General features: G+C 51.4%; 9 protein-coding genes across 9 annotated transcripts; 5 read left to right on the top strand and 4 right to left on the bottom strand.

Annotated features, from left to right (window-relative positions):
* Window positions 1-92: 92 nt before the first annotated feature.
* gatA (4-aminobutyrate transaminase gatA) lies at window positions 93-1,691 on the top strand (the record flags this gene model as incomplete). Its single annotated transcript, XM_056952218.1, has 3 exons — window positions 93-343; window positions 394-429; window positions 482-1,691. 3 exons carry the CDS (start codon window positions 93-95, stop codon window positions 1,689-1,691), a joined length of 1,497 nt encoding a protein of 498 aa, XP_056813910.1.
* Window positions 1,692-2,254: 563 nt separating this feature from the next.
* Window positions 2,255-2,844, bottom strand: spt4 (transcription elongation factor SPT4; the record flags this gene model as incomplete). Its single annotated transcript, XM_056952217.1, has 4 exons — window positions 2,255-2,288; window positions 2,364-2,416; window positions 2,515-2,712; window positions 2,767-2,844. 4 exons carry the CDS (start codon window positions 2,842-2,844, stop codon window positions 2,255-2,257), a joined length of 363 nt encoding a protein of 120 aa, XP_056813909.1.
* A 314-nt stretch (window positions 2,845-3,158) lies between these two features.
* Window positions 3,159-4,890, top strand: ppt1 (protein serine/threonine phosphatase PPT1; the record flags this gene model as incomplete). Its single annotated transcript, XM_056952216.1, has 5 exons — window positions 3,159-3,308; window positions 3,404-3,484; window positions 3,576-4,011; window positions 4,064-4,794; window positions 4,855-4,890. 5 exons carry the CDS (start codon window positions 3,159-3,161, stop codon window positions 4,888-4,890), a joined length of 1,434 nt encoding a protein of 477 aa, XP_056813908.1.
* A 206-nt stretch (window positions 4,891-5,096) lies between these two features.
* On the top strand, window positions 5,097-6,818 carry N7506_002920 (damage-control phosphatase ARMT1 family protein; the record flags this gene model as incomplete). Its single annotated transcript, XM_056952215.1, has 6 exons — window positions 5,097-5,118; window positions 5,166-5,236; window positions 5,301-5,431; window positions 5,493-5,605; window positions 5,664-6,523; window positions 6,588-6,818. The coding sequence occupies 6 exons, from the start codon at window positions 5,097-5,099 to the stop codon at window positions 6,816-6,818; spliced, it is 1,428 nt and encodes a 475-aa protein (XP_056813907.1).
* Window positions 6,819-7,008: 190 nt separating this feature from the next.
* N7506_002919 (uncharacterized protein) lies at window positions 7,009-7,645 on the bottom strand (the record flags this gene model as incomplete). Its single annotated transcript, XM_056952214.1, has 2 exons — window positions 7,009-7,307; window positions 7,390-7,645. 2 exons carry the CDS (start codon window positions 7,643-7,645, stop codon window positions 7,009-7,011), a joined length of 555 nt encoding a protein of 184 aa, XP_056813906.1.
* Window positions 7,646-8,048: 403 nt separating this feature from the next.
* Window positions 8,049-10,223, bottom strand: N7506_002918 (uncharacterized protein; the record flags this gene model as incomplete). Its single annotated transcript, XM_056952213.1, has 2 exons — window positions 8,049-10,129; window positions 10,181-10,223. 2 exons carry the CDS (start codon window positions 10,221-10,223, stop codon window positions 8,049-8,051), a joined length of 2,124 nt encoding a protein of 707 aa, XP_056813905.1.
* An 844-nt stretch (window positions 10,224-11,067) lies between these two features.
* N7506_002917 (DUF4267 domain-containing protein) lies at window positions 11,068-11,445 on the top strand (the record flags this gene model as incomplete). Its single annotated transcript, XM_056952212.1, has 1 exon — window positions 11,068-11,445. The coding sequence occupies one exon, from the start codon at window positions 11,068-11,070 to the stop codon at window positions 11,443-11,445; it is 378 nt and encodes a 125-aa protein (XP_056813904.1).
* Window positions 11,446-12,082: 637 nt separating this feature from the next.
* cpcC (putative protein kinase (Gcn2)) lies at window positions 12,083-17,021 on the top strand (the record flags this gene model as incomplete). Its single annotated transcript, XM_056952211.1, has 5 exons — window positions 12,083-12,253; window positions 12,306-15,699; window positions 15,752-16,176; window positions 16,228-16,666; window positions 16,723-17,021. The coding sequence occupies 5 exons, from the start codon at window positions 12,083-12,085 to the stop codon at window positions 17,019-17,021; spliced, it is 4,728 nt and encodes a 1,575-aa protein (XP_056813903.1).
* A 543-nt stretch (window positions 17,022-17,564) lies between these two features.
* cwc2 (active spliceosome conformation promoter CWC2) lies at window positions 17,565-18,974 on the bottom strand (the record flags this gene model as incomplete). The annotated part of the gene is made up of 4 exons (XM_056952210.1): window positions 17,565-18,041; window positions 18,095-18,255; window positions 18,352-18,690; window positions 18,755-18,974. 4 exons carry the CDS (start codon window positions 18,972-18,974, stop codon window positions 17,565-17,567), a joined length of 1,197 nt encoding a protein of 398 aa, XP_056813902.1.
* Window positions 18,975-19,095: the final 121 nt, after the last annotated feature.

The following is a 19,095-nucleotide window of genomic DNA, read 5'->3' as shown; positions in this document are numbered from 1 at the left end:
CAAGGTCGCTGTCTCCCTCAATTCTGACCGGAATTGCACATTGGACCGCTGTTCACTCCCCACTCCACTCCACACATCTTCTATACTTCACAATGTCCTCGGTCTTCCGTGCCAGCACACGGCTGCGCTCCGCAGCCCGTCTGCCTGCTGCCCGTGCTCTCTCTACCACCGCTGGCCTGCGCGCAGCGGAGAAGCCTTACTTCCCCAATGAGCCCACAGCCCCTTCCGTCTCGGGACCTCTCCCCGGACCTAAGAACCAGGCCGCTACTGCTGAGCTCGATGAGGTGTTCGACGTCCGCAGCTTGAACATGCTGACTGACTTCAACCAGTCCGTTGGAAACTAGTATGGTAGCCTGACCCTGGCCAATTGAATTGACGCTAACCCTACCATAGCATCGCTGATCTCGATGGCAACAAGTTTTTGGATGTGTAAGTGCCTTCATATGACCCAAGCCGCAATCAATATCTCTAACTTCAGCAGCTATGCTCAGATTGCTTCTATTCCCATTGGTTACAACAACCCCCACCTGCTGAAGGCTGCCGGCTCCCCCGAGATGGCCTCTGCTCTGATCAACCGTCCTGCTCTGGGTAACTTCCCCTCCCACGACTGGGCTCACACCCTTAAGACCGGTGTTCTCCGTGCTGCCCCCAAGGGACTGAACCAGGTCTTCACTGCCATGGCTGGCTCAGACGCCAACGAGACTGCCTACAAGGCTGCCTTCATGTACTACCGCCAGCTGCAGCGTGGTGGCCCCGAGGTTGAGTTCACCGAGGAGGAGCTGCTCTCCACCATGAACAACGCCGGCCCTGGATCTCCCCAGCTGTCTATTCTCTCCTTCAAGTCCGCCTTCCACGGTCGTCTCTTCGGTTCTCTGTCCACCACCCGCAGCAAGGCCATCCACAAGCTGGATATCCCCGCTTTCGACTGGCCCCAGGCCACCTTCCCCCAGCTCAAGTACCCTCTCGAGGACAACGTCCAGGAGAACGCCGCTGAGGAGAAGCGCTGCCTCGCCGAGGTTGAGCGTCTCATCAAGGAGTTCCACAACCCCGTTGCCGCCGTCATGGTTGAGCCCATCCAGTCTGAGGGTGGTGACAACCACGCCTCCCCCGCCTTCTTCCAGGGCCTGCGTGATATCACCAAGCGTACCAACGTCCTTTTCATTGTCGACGAAGTGCAGACCGGTGTCGGTGCTACCGGAAAGTTCTGGGCCCACGACCACTGGAACCTGTCTACCCCCCCTGACATGGTCACCTTCTCCAAGAAGGCACAGACTGCCGGTTACTACTTCGGCAACCCTGCCCTGCGCCCCAACAAGCCTTACCGCCAGTTCAACACCTGGATGGGTGACCCTGCCCGTGCCCTGATCTTCCGCGGTATCATCGAGGAGGTCGAGCGTCTCGGCCTCGTCGAGAACACTCGCATCACTGGTGACTACCTCTACAGCGGTCTTGCCCGTCTCGCTGAGAAGTACCCCCAGCACTTCCAGAACCTGCGTGGTAAGAACCAGGGTACCTTCATCGCCTGGGACACCCCCAAGCGTGACCAGCTCGTTGCCAAGGCCAAGTCCTTCGGTATCAACATTGGTGGCAGCGGTGCCTCTGCTGTCCGCCTGCGCCCCATGCTGGTCTTCCAGAAGCACCACGCCGATATCCTGCTCGAGAAGCTCGAGCAGATCATCCAGGCTATCTAAGCCCCGGCATTGTCACTCCTAATCTTATGACTGTCGAAATGGCTCGGGCGTTCTTATTTGGATTTATAAGCGTTTTCTTTTTCTCTTTTTTGGATGTTTCCCCCTGATATGTTTGCTGCCATGAGTTTATGCCATATTTAAAAAAGGCCATGTACATTTCTAGACATCTTGGCAGTGGGTTTATTCCCCAAAACAAAACAATCTTTGCTTACTCCTCTACAAAATGACCTCAAAGACACGTAGAAAGACAAGTAACCAAGAAGAAAGGTAAGAAGATATATCGAACAACCAGCGAAGAACAAGCAAAAAGACGAATAGTAATTTGAGTTTGTCAAAAGCAGTCTCATTCTGCTATGTGAATGCCCTCTGATCCAATAAATGATGTGTAAAAACAGAATATGATGCCTTATACCCGAAACTCCAAACGACCAGCGCAAGGCGAGCCCCTCCCTCGTCCCGCAAGTCTTAATTGAATCAATGAAGTCTGCGCTGTATGGGTATCCGGACCGAGGTAGTATGAGCAAGGGTGGGTTCGCGCGGTGCTAAAAACTAAGTAGAGATGCCTATGCATCTTCCTCGCCAGTGCTTCCGTCTCGTCTGCGGCAGAACGTTGTCAGTATGGTATGAAAAAGACAGCGGCAGAGCGCCGAGCAGGGGTAGACAAGGACGTACGGGACATATTTGATACCGGAGTCTTCTAGACTGTTGATGATGTATTCCGGAAGCTGAAGTGACAGACGTCAGTAAATCTGATTCCAGCAGGATGATAGAGCCCATAGATCCCCAAGGAACCAATTCACTCTATCGGAGCCTCGCCACTCACTGTCCCCGTCACTTTAGTCGCATATGTGCCCGCCACGTAGTTATCCAGTCGCTGCCAGCGGGCAACCCAGCTAGCAGCCGGATCCCGCACGGCAATTAGGCCCTCGAAGACCTGCGAGGTACATTCCTGAATGGCATCGTTGTTTCCGCGGAGTTGAAGGGTGCTTTCGCAGTTCGGGCAGCCTTCACGCATGAATTTCTAGAGCAGCTGTTAGAGCATGTCTCGGGGTGCAGATGGGACGGTAGCGGTTACATTGTGAATTTGTACGACGGAGCAGACCATGCAGGCGCGCAAGGTGCGATGCTGATTCGGAGGAACGTAGAAAGCCATGTGGAGAGAAAGCTGGGGGTGTGAAGAGGTCAAAGAAAGCTATGGGAATTGGCCGTCGAGGCTGGATCGATGCCAAGACCCTCTTCTGCGATCGGGGAAAAAGAACATGACAGAACCAGGAACAAGACCTTTTTTTTCTTTTTTTCCTCACCACGCTTTTTCTTTTCTTTTCGGTCTCTCTCTCGGCCTTTGGATTTGGAGGTGCTCTGTTTCTTTTCAGGGGACCTGATTATCTATTTACCGGTCGAATTCTCCCTTGTTACGCACCGATCATCACTGTCTCGTGCCCCTCGCATTTTCTCTCCGCCCCCGAAATGGCTACCGATCAAGAAGCGGGCGTTGCGCTCAAGGTCCAGGGAAACAAGGCTTTTGGTGAACACGACTGGCCTGCTGCCGTCGCCTTCTATGACCAGGCTATCGAAAAATACGACCAGGACCCTTCCTTCTTCTCCAACCGCGCACAGGTATGTTCCTGACGATCATAGTGGCACATTCCCACTTTGGTGCGCGCTGCTTGAGATCAATATGGCTGACAGCTTCCGTTTCGTTCAAAATATAGGCTCAGATCAAGCTCGAGGCTTTCGGATTCGCTATCGCAGATGCCACCAAGGCGATCGAATTAGACGCCAACTACGTCAAGGTAAATGGATACCCGGACAACCAGAGCGAGGAATCGACAGATGAGGGCAGACCGGCTAGCAGGGAAATCTGCTAACTCGGGATCTATATAGGCATACTGGAGACGTGCTCTGGCCAATGTCGCCATCCTGAGTTACAAGGAAGCCCTGAAGGATTTCAAGGCTGTGCTCAAGCGCGAGCCAGGCAACGCTAATGCAAAGCTGAGAGCCGCCGAGTGCGAGAAGCTCGTGCGTCGCATAGAATTTGAGCGTGCCATTGAGGTCTCGGATCCTCCTTCTGCGTTCGCGGATCTGGATATCGATGCGATCAAGGTTGACGATGATTATGATGGTGTGCGCTTGGGAAATGAGATGACGCAGGAATTCGTCGATGATATGATCCAGCGCTTTAAGGATGGAAAGAAGATCCATCGCAAGTATGTCTTCCAGATCATCAAGGCCGTTAAGGACCTTGTTTACAACGAGCCTACGATGGTGGAAATTGGTGTCGAGTCCGGCAAGAAGTTGACGGTTTGTGGTGATACCCACGGTATGTATTCATCTCACGTTCCGGTGAATGTAATAGCCCACTAATGATTTAGGCCAATACTTCGACTTGCTCGAGATCTTCCGACGAAACGGTGCTCCCTCTGATACCCATGCTTATCTGTTCAACGGTGATTTCGTCGACCGTGGCTCCTGGTCCTGCGAAATTGCTCTGTTGCTCTATGCCTACAAGTGGCTGCGACCCAACGGTCTGTTCCTGAACCGTGGAAACCACGAAACGGATGATATGAATAAGGTCTACGGATTCGAAGGTGAATGCAAGGCCAAGTATAATGAGCGTGTCTTTAAGGTGTTCTCCGAGTCCTTCTCCGCTCTGCCCCTGGCCACCTTGATCGGCGATAAATACCTCGTTCTTCACGGCGGCTTGTTCTCCGATGACAAGATTAAGCTCGATGACATTCGCAAGCTCAACCGTCACAACCAAAGGCAGCCTGGTCAAGCCGGTCTGATGATGGAGATGCTCTGGACAGACCCCCAGGTTGGCCCTGGTCGTGGTCCTAGCAAGCGTGGTGTTGGTCTTCAGTTCGGCCCGGATGTGACCAAGCGTTTCTGTGAAAACAACGGACTGGAAGCTATCATTCGATCCCATGAAGTGCGCATGGGTGGTTATGAGGTTGAACACGATGGTCGCTGTATCACCGTCTTCTCCGCCCCTAGATACTGTGATTCCACAGAAAACAAGGGTGCATACATTAACATTGGCCCCGAACTCAAGCTCAATTATGAAGTGTTCGAGGCCGTGCCGCACCCTGATATCAAGCCAATGGTATGTCCACGGCGTCCTAACCCATTCAATCTTGATCAATAGTCCACTAACTTGTCCCAGGCATACGCTCAAAACTCGCCTCTTTCAGGAATGTGAAGGCATATTGAAATATGAAAGCGCTCGGCGTTGCTAAAGAGAACTAGAATTTGATGTTAATGTATTTACGTGCATGAGTGATGTCTGTAGCTGTGACGCAACTTGTATACTTCTCACCGCTTTTGCCCCGCGGTTTCCCCTCGATTCTGCCGCAGCAACGTTTTGTTCTCGGCCTAGAACGACGCATTCTAAAGACTACAGTAATAATGGAGCTCGATCCCAAGACACGTAAGTGACGAGCATGGCAATTGATATGTCGAGACTGACAAGAACAGCCCAATACTCCACATCCGACAAGTCGAGCTTTGCCTCGATCTCGGCCAACGAGCGCTGGCCTGTCATCCTTGTGAGCCGACACCGGACACCCATTGACCGAACGACCAATTGCTGATGGATCATGTCGAGATTAGACCGGTGCTATCGATGATCTACATCGGACCGTTGTAGGTGTGAATGATAACGAGAAGGCCAATGAGGGTAAGAGCATTATCGCCAACCTGGCGAAGTTGAAGTATGAGCTTCAACATAACCGACAACTTACGTGAGTGGCCTGTGCATGTATGGAGAACTTGAACCAAGTACTGATCCATGATATGACATAGTCCCATCGACGACGACGGACACCCCGATATCGCTTCGTACAACAAGGAGCTAGAGCAGCGAGGAAACCCCCAATGGCACGATGTTGCTTGGCTTTTCGCCGAATGCTACCTCTGTAGGTTGAATATTCACACAAAGCACCCAACAACCTCCAGTACTGACTGGATCCCCAGACCGTCGGGTAGAGTCCCTTTTCGCATTGTCCAAACACTGGAAGGGCTATGACGTTTTCGCCCGCCAGAAGATGAACACATTCAAATCGTCTCGTCCGGCCGTGCTCGAACTTGCCGCGAGATACCGTGATATCGTGACAGAGGCAGAATCAGGCAAAGGAAAAGAGACAAAGTCCGCCGAGGAAATCGAGGCCGCCGAGAGACTTCTCTTCTCCGAGATGTGCGAGATTTGCCTATGGGGAAATGCCACCGATCTATCACTCCTGACCTCTCTCACCTACGAAGATATCCAGAAGCTGCAAGGCTCTCAGGCACGCAAAGATTCACAGAAGAACATCATCGTCAACGACCTCGATGCCGCCTTCGATGCCATGCAAAAGGCTCGACGAGAGAAGAAGGATGGCGAGCGTCGCGTCGACATCGTCCTCGATAACTCCGGATTCGAACTATTTGTCGACCTGATTCTTGGCGGATACCTACTATCTTCCGGACTGGCGACTAGCGTTGTGCTCCACCCGAAACGTCTACCGTGGTTCGTGTCCGATGTTACGCCTAAGGACTTCTCGGATCTGCTCAACAGCATGGTCGACCCGCAAGCATTCTACACAGCTGCCGATGAGTCGGGAAATACCTACCCCTCTCTATCTGAGAAGGAGGTTTCCGATGTCAAGTTCCTCTTCGATCAGTGGAGTGAGTTCCACCAGGACGGTAAACTGATTCTGCGCCCACATGCGTTCTGGACTGAACAGGGTGGCTTCTGGAGGATGCCGCAGGATGCGCCAGAGCTGTTCGAGGATCTGAAGGAGAGTGAGCTTGTGTTGTTCAAGGGTGACTTGAACTACCGCAAGTTGACTAGCGATGTAAGTTTGAACATTTTTTTTTCAATTAGATTCCAAGGTTAAGTTTTGTGCTGACGAAATCCAGGCGGAATGGGATCCTACCACCCCATTCACAGAGGCCATTGGCCCACTTGGTCCGAAATCCGGCATTCGCGTGCTGGCGTTCCGCACCTGCAAGGCTGATGTTGTTGTCGGCCTTCCAGCTGGCGAAGATGAGAAGCTTCGGGCATTGCCTGGTGGCGGTGGCTCAGAGTCTCGTAAATGGGCTTGGAGTGGAAAGTGGGCTGTTGTCTCGCTTTCTGATGGAAAGGCTTAAGCTATGTTGAAATACTGACAGCAGACTTCCCGATCTGTCACTAAATGGGTCTGACAGCATATGGATCATATAGATAGACAAAGGCACGACATGATGAGGACCGAAAGTAGATAGGTCAGCACATAATCTAGAATGTGCCTATGGACATTTAAAGACACATCGAACCGTTTCATGTCACCAGACATTGCTTTTAAACAGCGAGATAAACGTATATACCCGCAACAACAGACCCCACAGTCCCAACACCTGGCTTCGAAATACCAATAGCAGCATTGGTAGCTGAAGCCGAGGCAGAGGCCGAAGATGACCCAGATGTTTCGGAGCTAGACGCCACTCCACTCGTGCTCGTAGCCCCCGATCCCGCCGTAGTCGAGACAGATCCAGTCGTGGTACCCGAGGCAGCAGACTCACTCGCACCACCAGCTGCAGTAGCACTAGGATTGAAAGAAGTAGTAGTAAACGAACAAGAGCGAACGAGATCATTTGCATCTACAGAACAAAATAAATCCTCGTTAGTATTGATCACAAGTGACTCGACTTGATTCCACCCGACGCAATTGGATTAACTAACCATTGTCACTTCCATCCTTGCTATACTTAGTGATACACGCATCGCACATTGGGAGAATAGAAGATGCATTCTTTCCCTTGCAGACACAGCTCAGCTCGGCGTTATCGTCGTCAGAGGTCTTAGCGTCGCATGAGGCTGTTAGACTGACGACGGGCGAACAGACTTCTTTGCATTCTGTGGGTAAGTCATTGGCATCTATGTCGCCTGCGGCGGCGAGGGAGATGAAGAGGGCGAGGGCAGGGTAGGTAAAGCGCATATCGGTAGTAGATTTGAAAGATTGGTTTCGGGCAGATGAAAAGTCAAGTTCTAGCGAGGTGGATTATTTAAAGCTTGACGGAGTCGTGGCGAAGTGCAGGAACTAGTAAATCTTGGAATGCTTGACACATCAATTATGTAAATTGTGCAGGGTCTTATTGCGGGGAATGGGCTGGGGACGCCGCTGAGATCACCCCGGGGGATCGGCAGGGTCCGATCTGTTGGAGGCTATGAGCAGGCCTGATTGGGAAAGTGTTGGGGTGACTGCAGAGGACTCGGATTGAATTTTCTCGGTAGATATAGTAAGAAGAATATCATGAACGCTTCAAAATCCACTCCTTATTTCCATGTCTGAATTCAAGTAACAAAGAACCAATTAACATCACGTATTGTGATTAAAGACTTCATACATTCTCCTTTCCAAGGGCTTTCCGCTGCCTGAGTCGCGATTTCGCTGCTGCGAATCGTTCGGGGGTGAGAGCGTCGCGCTGTTCAGCGGGCGCCGAGTGTCTCTTACCCACTCGTTCGCCGGTGGAAATGGTGTACCCTGGATATCGGGTGCGATGGGGCAAGTCGGAGAGAGAATCCAGGGTGGTTTTGATATGGGGGCGCTCACGATGTGCGGGCTTGTTGCTGAGTCTAGTATCATCGTCCCCAGTGATGTTCAAAGAGCGATAGGAACGCTGGCCATCCCCGAGTCGCCGTCTTGAGAAAGTCCGGTTCAGGGATTTGAGAGCTGAGATGTCCGGGGGCGATGAAGGTGGGACTTGGACCGGGCCCTCAATATGAGTTCCATGGCGTGGCTTGGGCAGGATCTTGTTTAGATAATGTGTGACTTCGTCGTCGTCGGCGGCTACCTCTTGTGCGCTGCGTCTAGTTCCAAGGGTGCCCATAGTGGCGCTTCGCAGAGTAGGCCGCGGCTCGCGGACCTTGGAGCGTGGGCTTGGGCTTGGTGGGGCTTCAATGTCATCAGTGGGCTCTTCCTCTGGTGCGTCATCATCATGATCCTGGCCAGCAAAATCGAATGTCTGGACGCCGGTGTGGTCTTTGCGGGGACTGAGGAATTGCCGTTCAGTAGACGGCAATGCTGGAAAACGTTCACCAGGACCTAGTCTGAGTTTCAGAAGATCGATTTGCTTCTGCATCTGGCGACGCTCTGCGTCACAGGTGTTTCTCAAGTTATCCTCCGATTCACGATGGTCCTGAGAGAGGGTTTTGAGCTTCTCTCTGTACTCCTGGATGCGCAGCTCCAGTTTAGCCTCCCTTTGTTTCAGTCTTGTTTCTTTTTCCTTGCGTCGCCCTTCGTATCGTGACATTTCTTGCTTGACTCGAGCTAACGTTTGCTTGAGAGTGTTGTTTTCCTGTTCCAATGCATGCGCTTTCTTCTCTGAGCTCTGGGCCAGGTTCTGCAGGGTGTTGAGCTCTGATTGCTGACGCTGCATCTCCTCGATCTTAGCATTGGCCTGTTTAAGCTCCTGCTGTGTCTTGTGAAGCTCGTCGGACTGGTCGGTTGGCGGAGACGCTTCTTTCTTTTTCTCTGCAACAGTTGCGGCATCGCTTACAACATCATGCTTCTCCAAAGTGTGGCGCAGAGAAGTGACCTGCTGCTTGTATTGTAAGGCAAGTGCCGTCTGTTTGGTCAGGTCTTGGACCAAACGCTCCTTGTCGCTGGTAGACTCCTGGCCAACCATAGAAGAGGCAAGTCGAGAAACCTGTCTCTCCATCTCCGCAACTTTCTCTTCCTCCTCTTTCAGTTTATCGGCTAGTCGCATGGCCTCAGAATCCTTCTTACGAGCGTAAGACTTGGCAATCGACCGGTAATGGATCAACTTCTTGATCTCGCGGTTGGTCTTAACACGGTAATTGTCGAATTCTGTCTTCCAATATTTACCAGACTCCGAATGCGGGTCTTCTAGGTTCATAGTGATATCTTCGTTGTCGAGAACTTCCATCGTAGAGGTGCTGGGTTTGTCTGTACTTTCATCGGTCTTGGCAGTGTCCGAGTTCTTGGAAGCGTTGTCGCGCGCGTTCATGAGGGTTTGGGTGAGTTTACTGCGTGGCTTCCCACTGCCATCCGAGGATCCAGACATCCACTGGGTACTGATGTTTCCAGAAGGGTTTGGTGGAGTCTTGACAGGCTTACTCGCTGACCCAGGTCGCTTCCCCTCGTTATCGACGACACTTTCACCAAAAGAGACGGTTTTGCGACGCAAGGCAGTTCCAGGTGTCACTAGTATGCTTTTCGTGGGAGAACCCGAGGGGTTAGCAGTCGCGTCGTCGGCTGGCTTCACGTCGGGCTTAAGCTCGGGTGGCGCTAATTTGATCGAATCACTCTTGCTTCGTTGGTGGTCGGATTGTTTTGGTAGGGACGCGTTGTTTTCAGGTTCTTCCTCGGCCCCGGGGGTACCAAAAATCGCGCTCTTGAACGCTCGAATCGCGAAGACATGACCGGGGGTCTCAGGAGGTTCTAGCAATTTGGAATCATCTGCACCACATTAGAACATTCAAGAGCGGCTAAATGAAATGTAAGACAAACCTGGAGCTTGGGCACCTTCGTTCCCCTTCATCCAGTCCAGCATTTTGACGGTGGGGGGAATGGCGAGTTCAAAGAAGCGGTTGTTTATGGTCGCGGAAAAAGCACAGGTGCCGATCACCTCTTATCGATAACGCTATACTCTTGTTGTTGTGTTTTGGTCCAAAGTCCTCTCTGGACCTTTTCAGCTCGGTTGAAAGAAACTTGAGACACTAATTGACTCTGTCTTTTGCTTTGGTTTCTGGTGGTTGAGTGTTGAACACCCCCCTCGCGACCTACATACATTAGGTGCATATGCAACCTGCCATCTACAAGTACACTACCCGCCCATTCGCCTTCGACGACTCCATACGGATGTTGGGGTTCCAACGTAAGTCTACATGGAATACGTCTGATACCAGTATCTTGGCACACATGAGACTGTAATCTCAGATGTTTGCTTGGAGACACCCGTGAACCCGTCTCCTACACCGTACGGAGTGTATTGATTTGTATCTTGAACGTGTCAACAAATCCACAAGGCGACATACATGATTGGTCAAGTCATCGTATTCGTGCCCAGATGGACTTTGGTCACTCATCGGCCTATAAATATGGGGTCGAACTAGTCAATAGGACACTCTCTGCCTGATTTCGATGCCGGCGCAAGCACGTTCTTCCTGCCACGGCCAAATATAGTATAACCATGGAGCAGCAGTGGCAGCAAGGGGGCAATAGCGGGATTCTTGGTGCATGAAGAATCTATCGGAATCCATCAGAATCAGACTGGGGGAGTAACACCCTATATATAACCTCATCTGTGCACCTCCAGGGCTGTTGTACTCCGTACACCGCGGGACGTCCCTTACAGCCAAACCCAAACTTCTCGAACCCTTTTGCCAACAAGTGCAATGCCTTTCTCCCGGTCACTTGGCCTGCGCCTGGCCGCTAGCGCGATTGCCAGTGCGTGCATTGGTGTTGGCATCAACGCCATCCTGCGTCCAGACCATGCCCTCACCTTTTTCGAGTTCCAGCCGACCTCAGCGATCGATAAACCCATAATCGACAGTCTCGTGACGATCTTTGGAATCCGAGATATCTTCATGGGGGTTGCCATTTTGGCAGCTTCGTACTTTGGGACTCATTCCACGCTGGGCTGGATCTTGATTGCCACTGGTGGAGTTGCATTTGCAGACGGATTAGTCTGCTGGAGCCATGGCGGCGGCGAGTGGAATCACTGGGGGTTTGCACCTGTGGTCACGGTGATCGGCGGCTTGTTACTCGAGTGATCACTGGTTACACGTGGAAGGGCAATCCACAGAGGATTCTTGCGGTGACAAGACTTGGAGGGTTTCGGGGATGTGCCTTATGAAACCCGGGTCCACTATTGGGCAGATTGGGATGTACAGTGCTTGAACAACGTACGTTGTACGTTGTATGTACATTTGTATGCACATTGTATGTTCCTGAAGCTGAACATATTAACACGTACATTATTGCAGAGTACCAAATTCCTTGGAAATATCACTTCATGTCTATACGTCTGCTTTACAGTGTAAATAGTGTTCTTCCAAGTGTCTTTGTTGTTCCCGATCTTGGGTTATTACACTTAGAAGAGAACAACATAGATATTTGCAAATAATATACTATCCTAGTACTTTGTACCAAATACCTGCAGTAAGATCAAGCCATAAAGAGGTCTAAATAGTAGAATTAGTATAAAACAAATTGAAGGGACGTCATTGATACTAAGCATCTCCACCTAGTCGAAGGGCGTGATCTGACCGCCTGTTCTAAGAGAACCAAAAAAAAAAGACTGCCCATTTCACCTTCTCGACAACTTTCAAACCCCTACCACCCCTATAATTGACCCTCATGCCGTACAACGCTCAGGGTCGCATGTAGGGCGTCTCGCCACGCCCCGCGATGTCTCCCAAACAGAGGAAGCCATCCCGCCAGAAAAAGCAAACCTCCGATCCCGCGAGCCCCATTCACCCAACCAATTACCGAGAAATCCACCAGACAGAGGTCGAAGCTCTGCGTTCAATCTATGGCGATGACTTTGAAGAAGTCGAGAACAAACGATCTGCTTGGCAGGTAGGGTGCTCCGATCCGTTTCGACCTGTCGTGCCCGCTCACTCGTTTCTAGCAAACCTCCAATGTCACATTCAACCTCCACCTCCGATCCTCCTCAAATCCAGACGTTATCCTGATCCTCCAGGTCGAGCTGCCGGCTACGTATCCCAAAACCATACCAAATTTATCGCCAGGCAACCTCGACGGATTTCGCGATGGAGCACGTTCCAGAATCCAGGACATTTTGCGCAACAAACCAAACACTCTCCTTGGGAGTGAAATGATCTATGAGCTGGCAGTATCCATACAGGATGTGCTGGAAGATGTGGCCCAAGCCCAAGCCCAGGACAAGGACTTGCCCAGCCTGGAAGAAGAGCGCATGGAACAAGAAGCAGCGGCTCTACAACGTGCAGATCTCCAACAACAGGAAGAGCTCCGCCAACAGAAAGCTGCAGCCGTGGAGGAGGAGCGCGCTTTGCAAGAAATGCTCAGAGACAAGATGCGACAGCGGAACAAGGCTCGGATCTTAAGACGAAAGAGTCGCACCGGTGGTGCAGATACAAGTGATACTGACGACCTTGTGGGTAATACCCCTGGAGCCATCTGTTTTGATCCGCCATTGGTGGTCAGTGACACCGATGAGCAGCCACTGGTCTTTCGGGCGGTTCATGGAAAAACCCTGGTACAAAGCAAACCGGGTAAGAAGACATTTACCGTGAGACCGGTGGTCTCTGAGAGCAGATGTCATGTTCCGCTACTTGTTCTCAAGGAGATTTGCTTGACCGAGAAAGGATCTGAAGCATTAGCTTTCCGGGAACAGATGCGCACCAGCGAGGATAAGTTAGAAGCGATCAAGCGGTTGCGGCACTCCAATCTGGTTGAGTTTGTTGGTTTCAAAATCAATCGCCCCATTGGCCACTTCAACTCACCCGATAATGACTGGACTGTCTATGCCCTCCTGGAGCATGCGAACAAAGGATCTCTATCTGAGCTCCTCGATATCGTTGGGACTGTGGCTGTTGACATGCTTCGTGGCTGGATGATCCAACTACTTGAAGCATTGGAATTCTACCACCGGAGTGGATTTGTACATGGTAGTATTCACTGTGGCCGAATCTTTCTCTTCCGGACCCCTTCTGGAGGAACCATCGTCAAGCTTCAATCAAGTGTTGAAGAAGCTTTACCGGATCCTCCTTGTGGGAAGCCTTCTTTGACTGCCTCAAAATCTCCACTTTGGCTTCCTCCAGAGTTGACTCAGGATCATGCCTCTCCATCCATGAAGACGGACGTCTGGGACCTTGGAATTGTTCTCCTTCAGATGGGCTTTGGAAAAGATGTACTTCTTCGATACACCTCTGCCAATCAACTAATGGTTTCCATGGGACTTTCTCCCCCGCTACAGGATCTACTGCGAGAATTCTTCCGCCCAGACCCCAGGAAGCGCCCAACTGCCTTCCAGCTTCAACCGTCAGAGTTTTTCCGCGTTGATGCGCCTCTGAAAATGCGGGAGAGAGCATCTGGCTCTGTGTCATCACACAGACGGCCACGGCTGGACTCCTTTGGAGCCATGCCGGCTTTCTCTCGATACCACCAAGACTTCGATGAAGCAGGTCAACTGGGCCGCGGTGGCTACGGACAAGTAGTGAAGGCTCGGAACAAGCTGGATGGTCGATTGTACGCAGTCAAGAAAATTTCACAAACTTCGGCAGCAGCGTTGAAAGACACGCTTTCCGAAACCATGTTGTTGTCTCGACTCAATCACCCCTACGTCGTCCGATACTACACTGCTTGGCTAGAAGAGGATTTCAATCACATCGAAGAAGAGGCTATGTCCTCCACCGAAGGTGACCCGTTCTCCAGTCAGGATCACCATGGGTTCAGTACAGGTGGTCTTGATTTCATTAGCTCTAGCGGGTATCCCAAAATCGAATTCGCTGGATCAGATAGCGACGACGAGAATGAGGGGACCTTGTCCGACCCTGCCCATCCAGGAACACCAGAGACAAACCGAGCCAATGGAACTACTGGCACCGGAAGCGCAGAAGATGTCGAGTTCAGCCGTGCACGATCTGGTTCATATTCCAGGCCTCTGGTTACCACGCTTTACATCCAGATGGAGTACTGCGAGAAGCATACACTGCGTGATCTGATAAGAAATGGGCTGTGCGATGACACTGAAAGCTCCTGGCGCCTTTTCCGCCAAATCCTCGATGGTCTGAGCCACATTCATAGCCATGGTATTATCCACCGTGACTTGAAGCCTGACAACATCTTTATTGATGTAGCCAACAACCCTCAAATTGGTGATTTTGGCCTTGCCACGAGCGGCCAATTCACAACGGCAGTGCGTTCATCTGCTGCAGCTGATTTTGAAGGTGATTTTACACGCAGTCTGGGAACGACCTACTACGTTGCACCAGAGATGAAGTCAGTTGTCTCGGGGCATTACAACGAAAAAGTTGACATGTTCTCGCTGGGTGTGATCTTCTTCGAAATGTGCCACCCCCTGCCTACCGGCATGGAACGAGATCAGACCCTCAGAGAAATCAGGGAAAAGTCTCATACACTTCCATCCACTTTCCAGCAATCCGATAAAGTGCTCCAGGGGCGGATCATCGAACACTTGCTGAGTCACACACCAAGCGAGCGTCCAACGGCATCTGAGCTTCTGTCCAGCGGCAAGATTCCACTACAAGTCGAAGAAGAGACGTTCCGGAGAGCTATCGTGCATCTACTATCTGATCCAAACTCCCCCGATTATAAGAAGATTCTGTCTGCAATCTTCTCACAATCGCCCAAGAAATTCGAAGACATTGCTTGGGACATCGACTCCCATGCGGTGCCAGCCGTCAACGAGTTGCTCGTCCAGGGTCTCGTCAAAAAGAAACTCACCTCAATTTTCCGAAGGCATGGTGCCGTTGAGTCAACAAGACAAATGCTCTTCCCTCGGTCCCAGCATTATAACAATGGCGCGGTGCGAGTCTTGGATGCTTCAGGCAACCTCCTACAGCTACCTTACGATTTGACGCTCCCCAATGCCCGAGCAATCCCTAGGCAAGATCGCTCACTGGAGAAGACATTCGCTTTTGGTACTGTATACAGGGAATCCACGCATGGCAGTGAGCCACGGACGCACCGCGAAGTTGATTTCGACATTGTTTCTCACAACACTTTGGATCTAGCTCTCAAAGAGGCAGAGGTCATCAAAGTATTGGATGAAATTATCGAGGAGTTCCCGCCTTTGCGATCGACGCCTATGTGTTTCCTCGTCAACCACTCCGATCTCCTCCAGCTGATCATGGAGTTCTGTCGCATCACGCCTTCCCAGATCCCCAAAGCCAAGGAGGTTCTCAGCAAGCTCAACGTTGGGAAATACACCATGCAAAAAATCCGAAGTGAGCTTCGAGCGCCTGCAATTGGTGTTGCTTCGACTTCGCTAGATGATCTTGCCCGATTTGATTTCCGGGGTATGTTATTGTTCTGAACACAGTGGGGATTAAATGTTAATCAATTTTACAGACTCTTCGAAAGAGACGCAGCGGCGACTACAAAGCATAATGGAAGGAACCGAATATGCCGAACGGGTCTCACCAATTTTTGCCCGATTGAATGTGCTCATGACTTATCTGCAGAGCTTTGGCGTGAAACGCAAAGTCTACATCAACCCATTAAGCAGCGTGCATGACAAATTCTATCGTGGCAGTGTGCTGTTCCAATGTGTCTTCGACAGCAAGCGACGGGATGTGTTTGCTGCTGGTGGTAGATACGACCGGCTGATCCAAGAGCATTCGCCCAACGTTCTATCCAACCGTCCTCAAGCACATGCCGTTGGCTTCAACCTTGGTTCAGATCGACTTCGCTCTTCAATGATCGATTATCTCAAGGCAAAGGCTCCGCCGAAGGACACAGAAACAGGCTCCGAGCTATACTGGGCCGCTCGTCGTGTAAGCAGCCCCACATATCTCTTGATGAACAGCTTGCTAATGTACCCAAAGTGCGATGTCCTCGTGGCTAGTTTCGATGCAACAGTTCTCCGCACAACAGGAGTCAAACTAATCGAAGAACTCTGGTCCAACAACATAAGCGCAGAGCTTGCAGTCGACGCCTCGTCTCTCGAAGAGCTCATGGCCAAATACAAAGACTCCAACCACCGATGGATCGTAATCGCCAAACAAGACAGCAAAGAGCGTGGATTCAAAGTTCGCAACCTCATGCGCAAGGAGGAATTCGACATCCGGACCGCCGAGCTCGTAACCTGGCTTCGGTCAGAGGTACAGGCATTGCACCACCGAGAAGGAACCGCCGAGCCTCGACCATCCCGTCAACTAAGCCAGCAAGAAGCCTTGGCATTCCAGGAACGGGCGAACGATGTACGAATTCTCGTTCCACAGCACCGAAGCAAAAAGACAAACAGAAGGAACATTGTCGAGTCAGGTATGCCACCACCACTTTTTCCCCCACCCTATAAGTATCCATACTCACAATCCCAGCACTCGTATCATCCCGCGAAGTAGCAGAAAACGCCCGCAACGGCCCCGTCGCAGCCATCGACACTCGCGACGAAGTCCTCGACGCCATCCGAGACACACGACTCTCAGATGCAGAAAGCTGGCGAACTGTCATCCAGAACGCACCTCTGACCGAGCGCAAATACCTCAGCCAGGTACACGAGCTACTCACCGATCTAGCAATGGAGAATCGCGCAAACGACAGCTCGGAAAGCTATACGAATGCTTTCATCTACAATTATCGAACAGGATCCTGCGTGTACTATGACCTGGGACCCTAGCGGGGAACGAATTATGACTGATTGATTTCAATGGGCGATGAAATGAGGATGAGGGTTAGGTGGGAAAGGAGGTGGATTAGGGACTGGAGTGGACATACTTTAAAAGGTGGCAGCTTTTGTTTTTTTCTCTCTCGCATATTGAGTTCCATAGTTTAGCGAGTGCTTGGGATGTTTGATACCCCAGTGACGAATAACTCCCAATGTCTTTGGAAGTGCGATGTACAGCCCTGGAGGTGATTCGTGGTTTGCGTAGATGTAAAACCTCTCCCCCATAGCTATTAAGTCCTTTAGGCCATGTCTCCAGCACGGTACGGTTCGTCCAACTTGTTCCCCACCTGGGCATGCATGAAACCGGGTCTATAGATATCGTGGTTGCTTGCTATATCTCACAACTAGGTAACTTTCAAAGTCATCTTATCTACGAAGGGAAAGGCACACATTGTTCAAGACGTGAAGGAATAATCAAGTGTCATGTCAGGTATCGCTAGTGTACATTTTAATGAGAGGGTTTGCAAACATTATGAATCTGAAATGCCAGGATAATCAGTCGCTCTCATCGTCACTTCCGTAAGCGACTAGCGGCCCAGCAGCAGCTTTAGGGGCCTGCTGAGTCTTCACCGTCCCATTCAGCCCCCTGAGAGCCGAAAGAGCCGAGCTGGAGAATATAGAATTGCTCTGTGGCTGGTGCTCCTCGACCTGCGCAGGAGCAGATGCATGTGTGGACTCGATCATCAACTGTTGTTCAGGGGCCTCTAGTTGAGCGGCTTGGTTTGCATCCTCCAATTGGCGGGTCCGGGCATGCCACACGTCATCTGGAACATCGTAGCCCTGAAGTCCGAAAGATCCCTCGATCTTCTTTCGCTTTTTGGCCTCGGGGTCCCGGCCTTCGATCTCTGCAACGAATGCTGCGGGGAGTGCTCGTCGAACGGCCTCGGCGGCTTGCTCCTCAAGTCGGCGCGCCTCACGTTTTTGTGCCATTGGGTTCGGGTCTACCGTGGCCCAGCGTACATTGATAATCTCCTGCTGGTTGTTAGCAAGCTGTAAGACTGTCTCGAGAGAGGGATGAAACTGACTTCGTGATCTAAGCTCTGTCTTGCCATTGCCTCCATCGCAAACTGGGCGTTGCCCTCAGTTGAGTATGTGACGAAGCCAACACCGCGACCAGTGAGCACTCGGATTCGGTCGATCTGTCCGAATTCCTGGAAGTGCCTTGAGATAACCTCCTCAATATCATCTACGCAGCCAAGTTAGCTAGAAACATTCTGGGGAAGCCAGTAGAAATCGAAACACAGCCGTCGACTTCGCAAGTGGCGTGCACGGGTAAACTCACCAGTCACATGGCACCGTCCTACATAAAGAGTTCTGTTCACTCTCATGAAACTACCCACACCGCTCATATCCTCTTTGTAGTCCGAGTGTTTCTCACGACCGAACAAGTCGACATTGGGGTTGAACATATCGTGTATTGTGGGCAGTCGGTGGAGGTACTGGCACTGAGGTCCCTGGGTACAGGATCCGCGAGCGAAATGAACGCAGAAATATGACCCGGGTACGCGATCAGCGAGAGTATAACCCGAGTCTCGAGCGATGTTCACGCGGTATGGAGCTGGCTGGCTCAGTCCGTATTTGTCGTCGTCGTTTCCTCCCGCCTTGTTGTACCAGATGTTGTCTAGATTGCGGAGTTAGTCATTGGGTCTTGAGATGGGGTCGGGTTGTAATGCAAGGCCACTCACAGTCTACGCCGGGTTGAGCTGGAGACTCGGTTTTGAGAGTTGATGCGTCGACTTGGATTCGCGCAGGCTTCTTCTTCCGTCTAATCATCTTTGTCTTCTTGACTGGTGCAACCTGCTGATCCTCTTGCGCTGTATTCTCCGGAGCATCATTGGTAGTCGCGACTGTTTGTTCGGTGTCGGCGACCGGCACCGCGGGCTCTGCAACTGATGTGTCGGCCATAGCTGTGAGTATCGAGATTGGCGGCGGCGGCGTTTCCGAAATTAGTAGGCTCGCAGCAACTCGTGTTTGGTGATCAGTATTCCGCGAAAGGGCGCTTGCAATATTTCTTTCAATCCACTAG

This window comes from Penicillium brevicompactum (genome assembly GCF_028827555.1).
Source record: "Penicillium brevicompactum strain IBT 35665 chromosome Unknown utg000002l_segment0_segment0, whole genome shotgun sequence".
NCBI classification, from domain to species: Eukaryota; Fungi; Ascomycota; class Eurotiomycetes; order Eurotiales; family Aspergillaceae; genus Penicillium; species Penicillium brevicompactum.
Note: the sequence above shows the minus strand (reverse complement) of the source record. Positions and strands in the feature narration are given on the sequence as shown.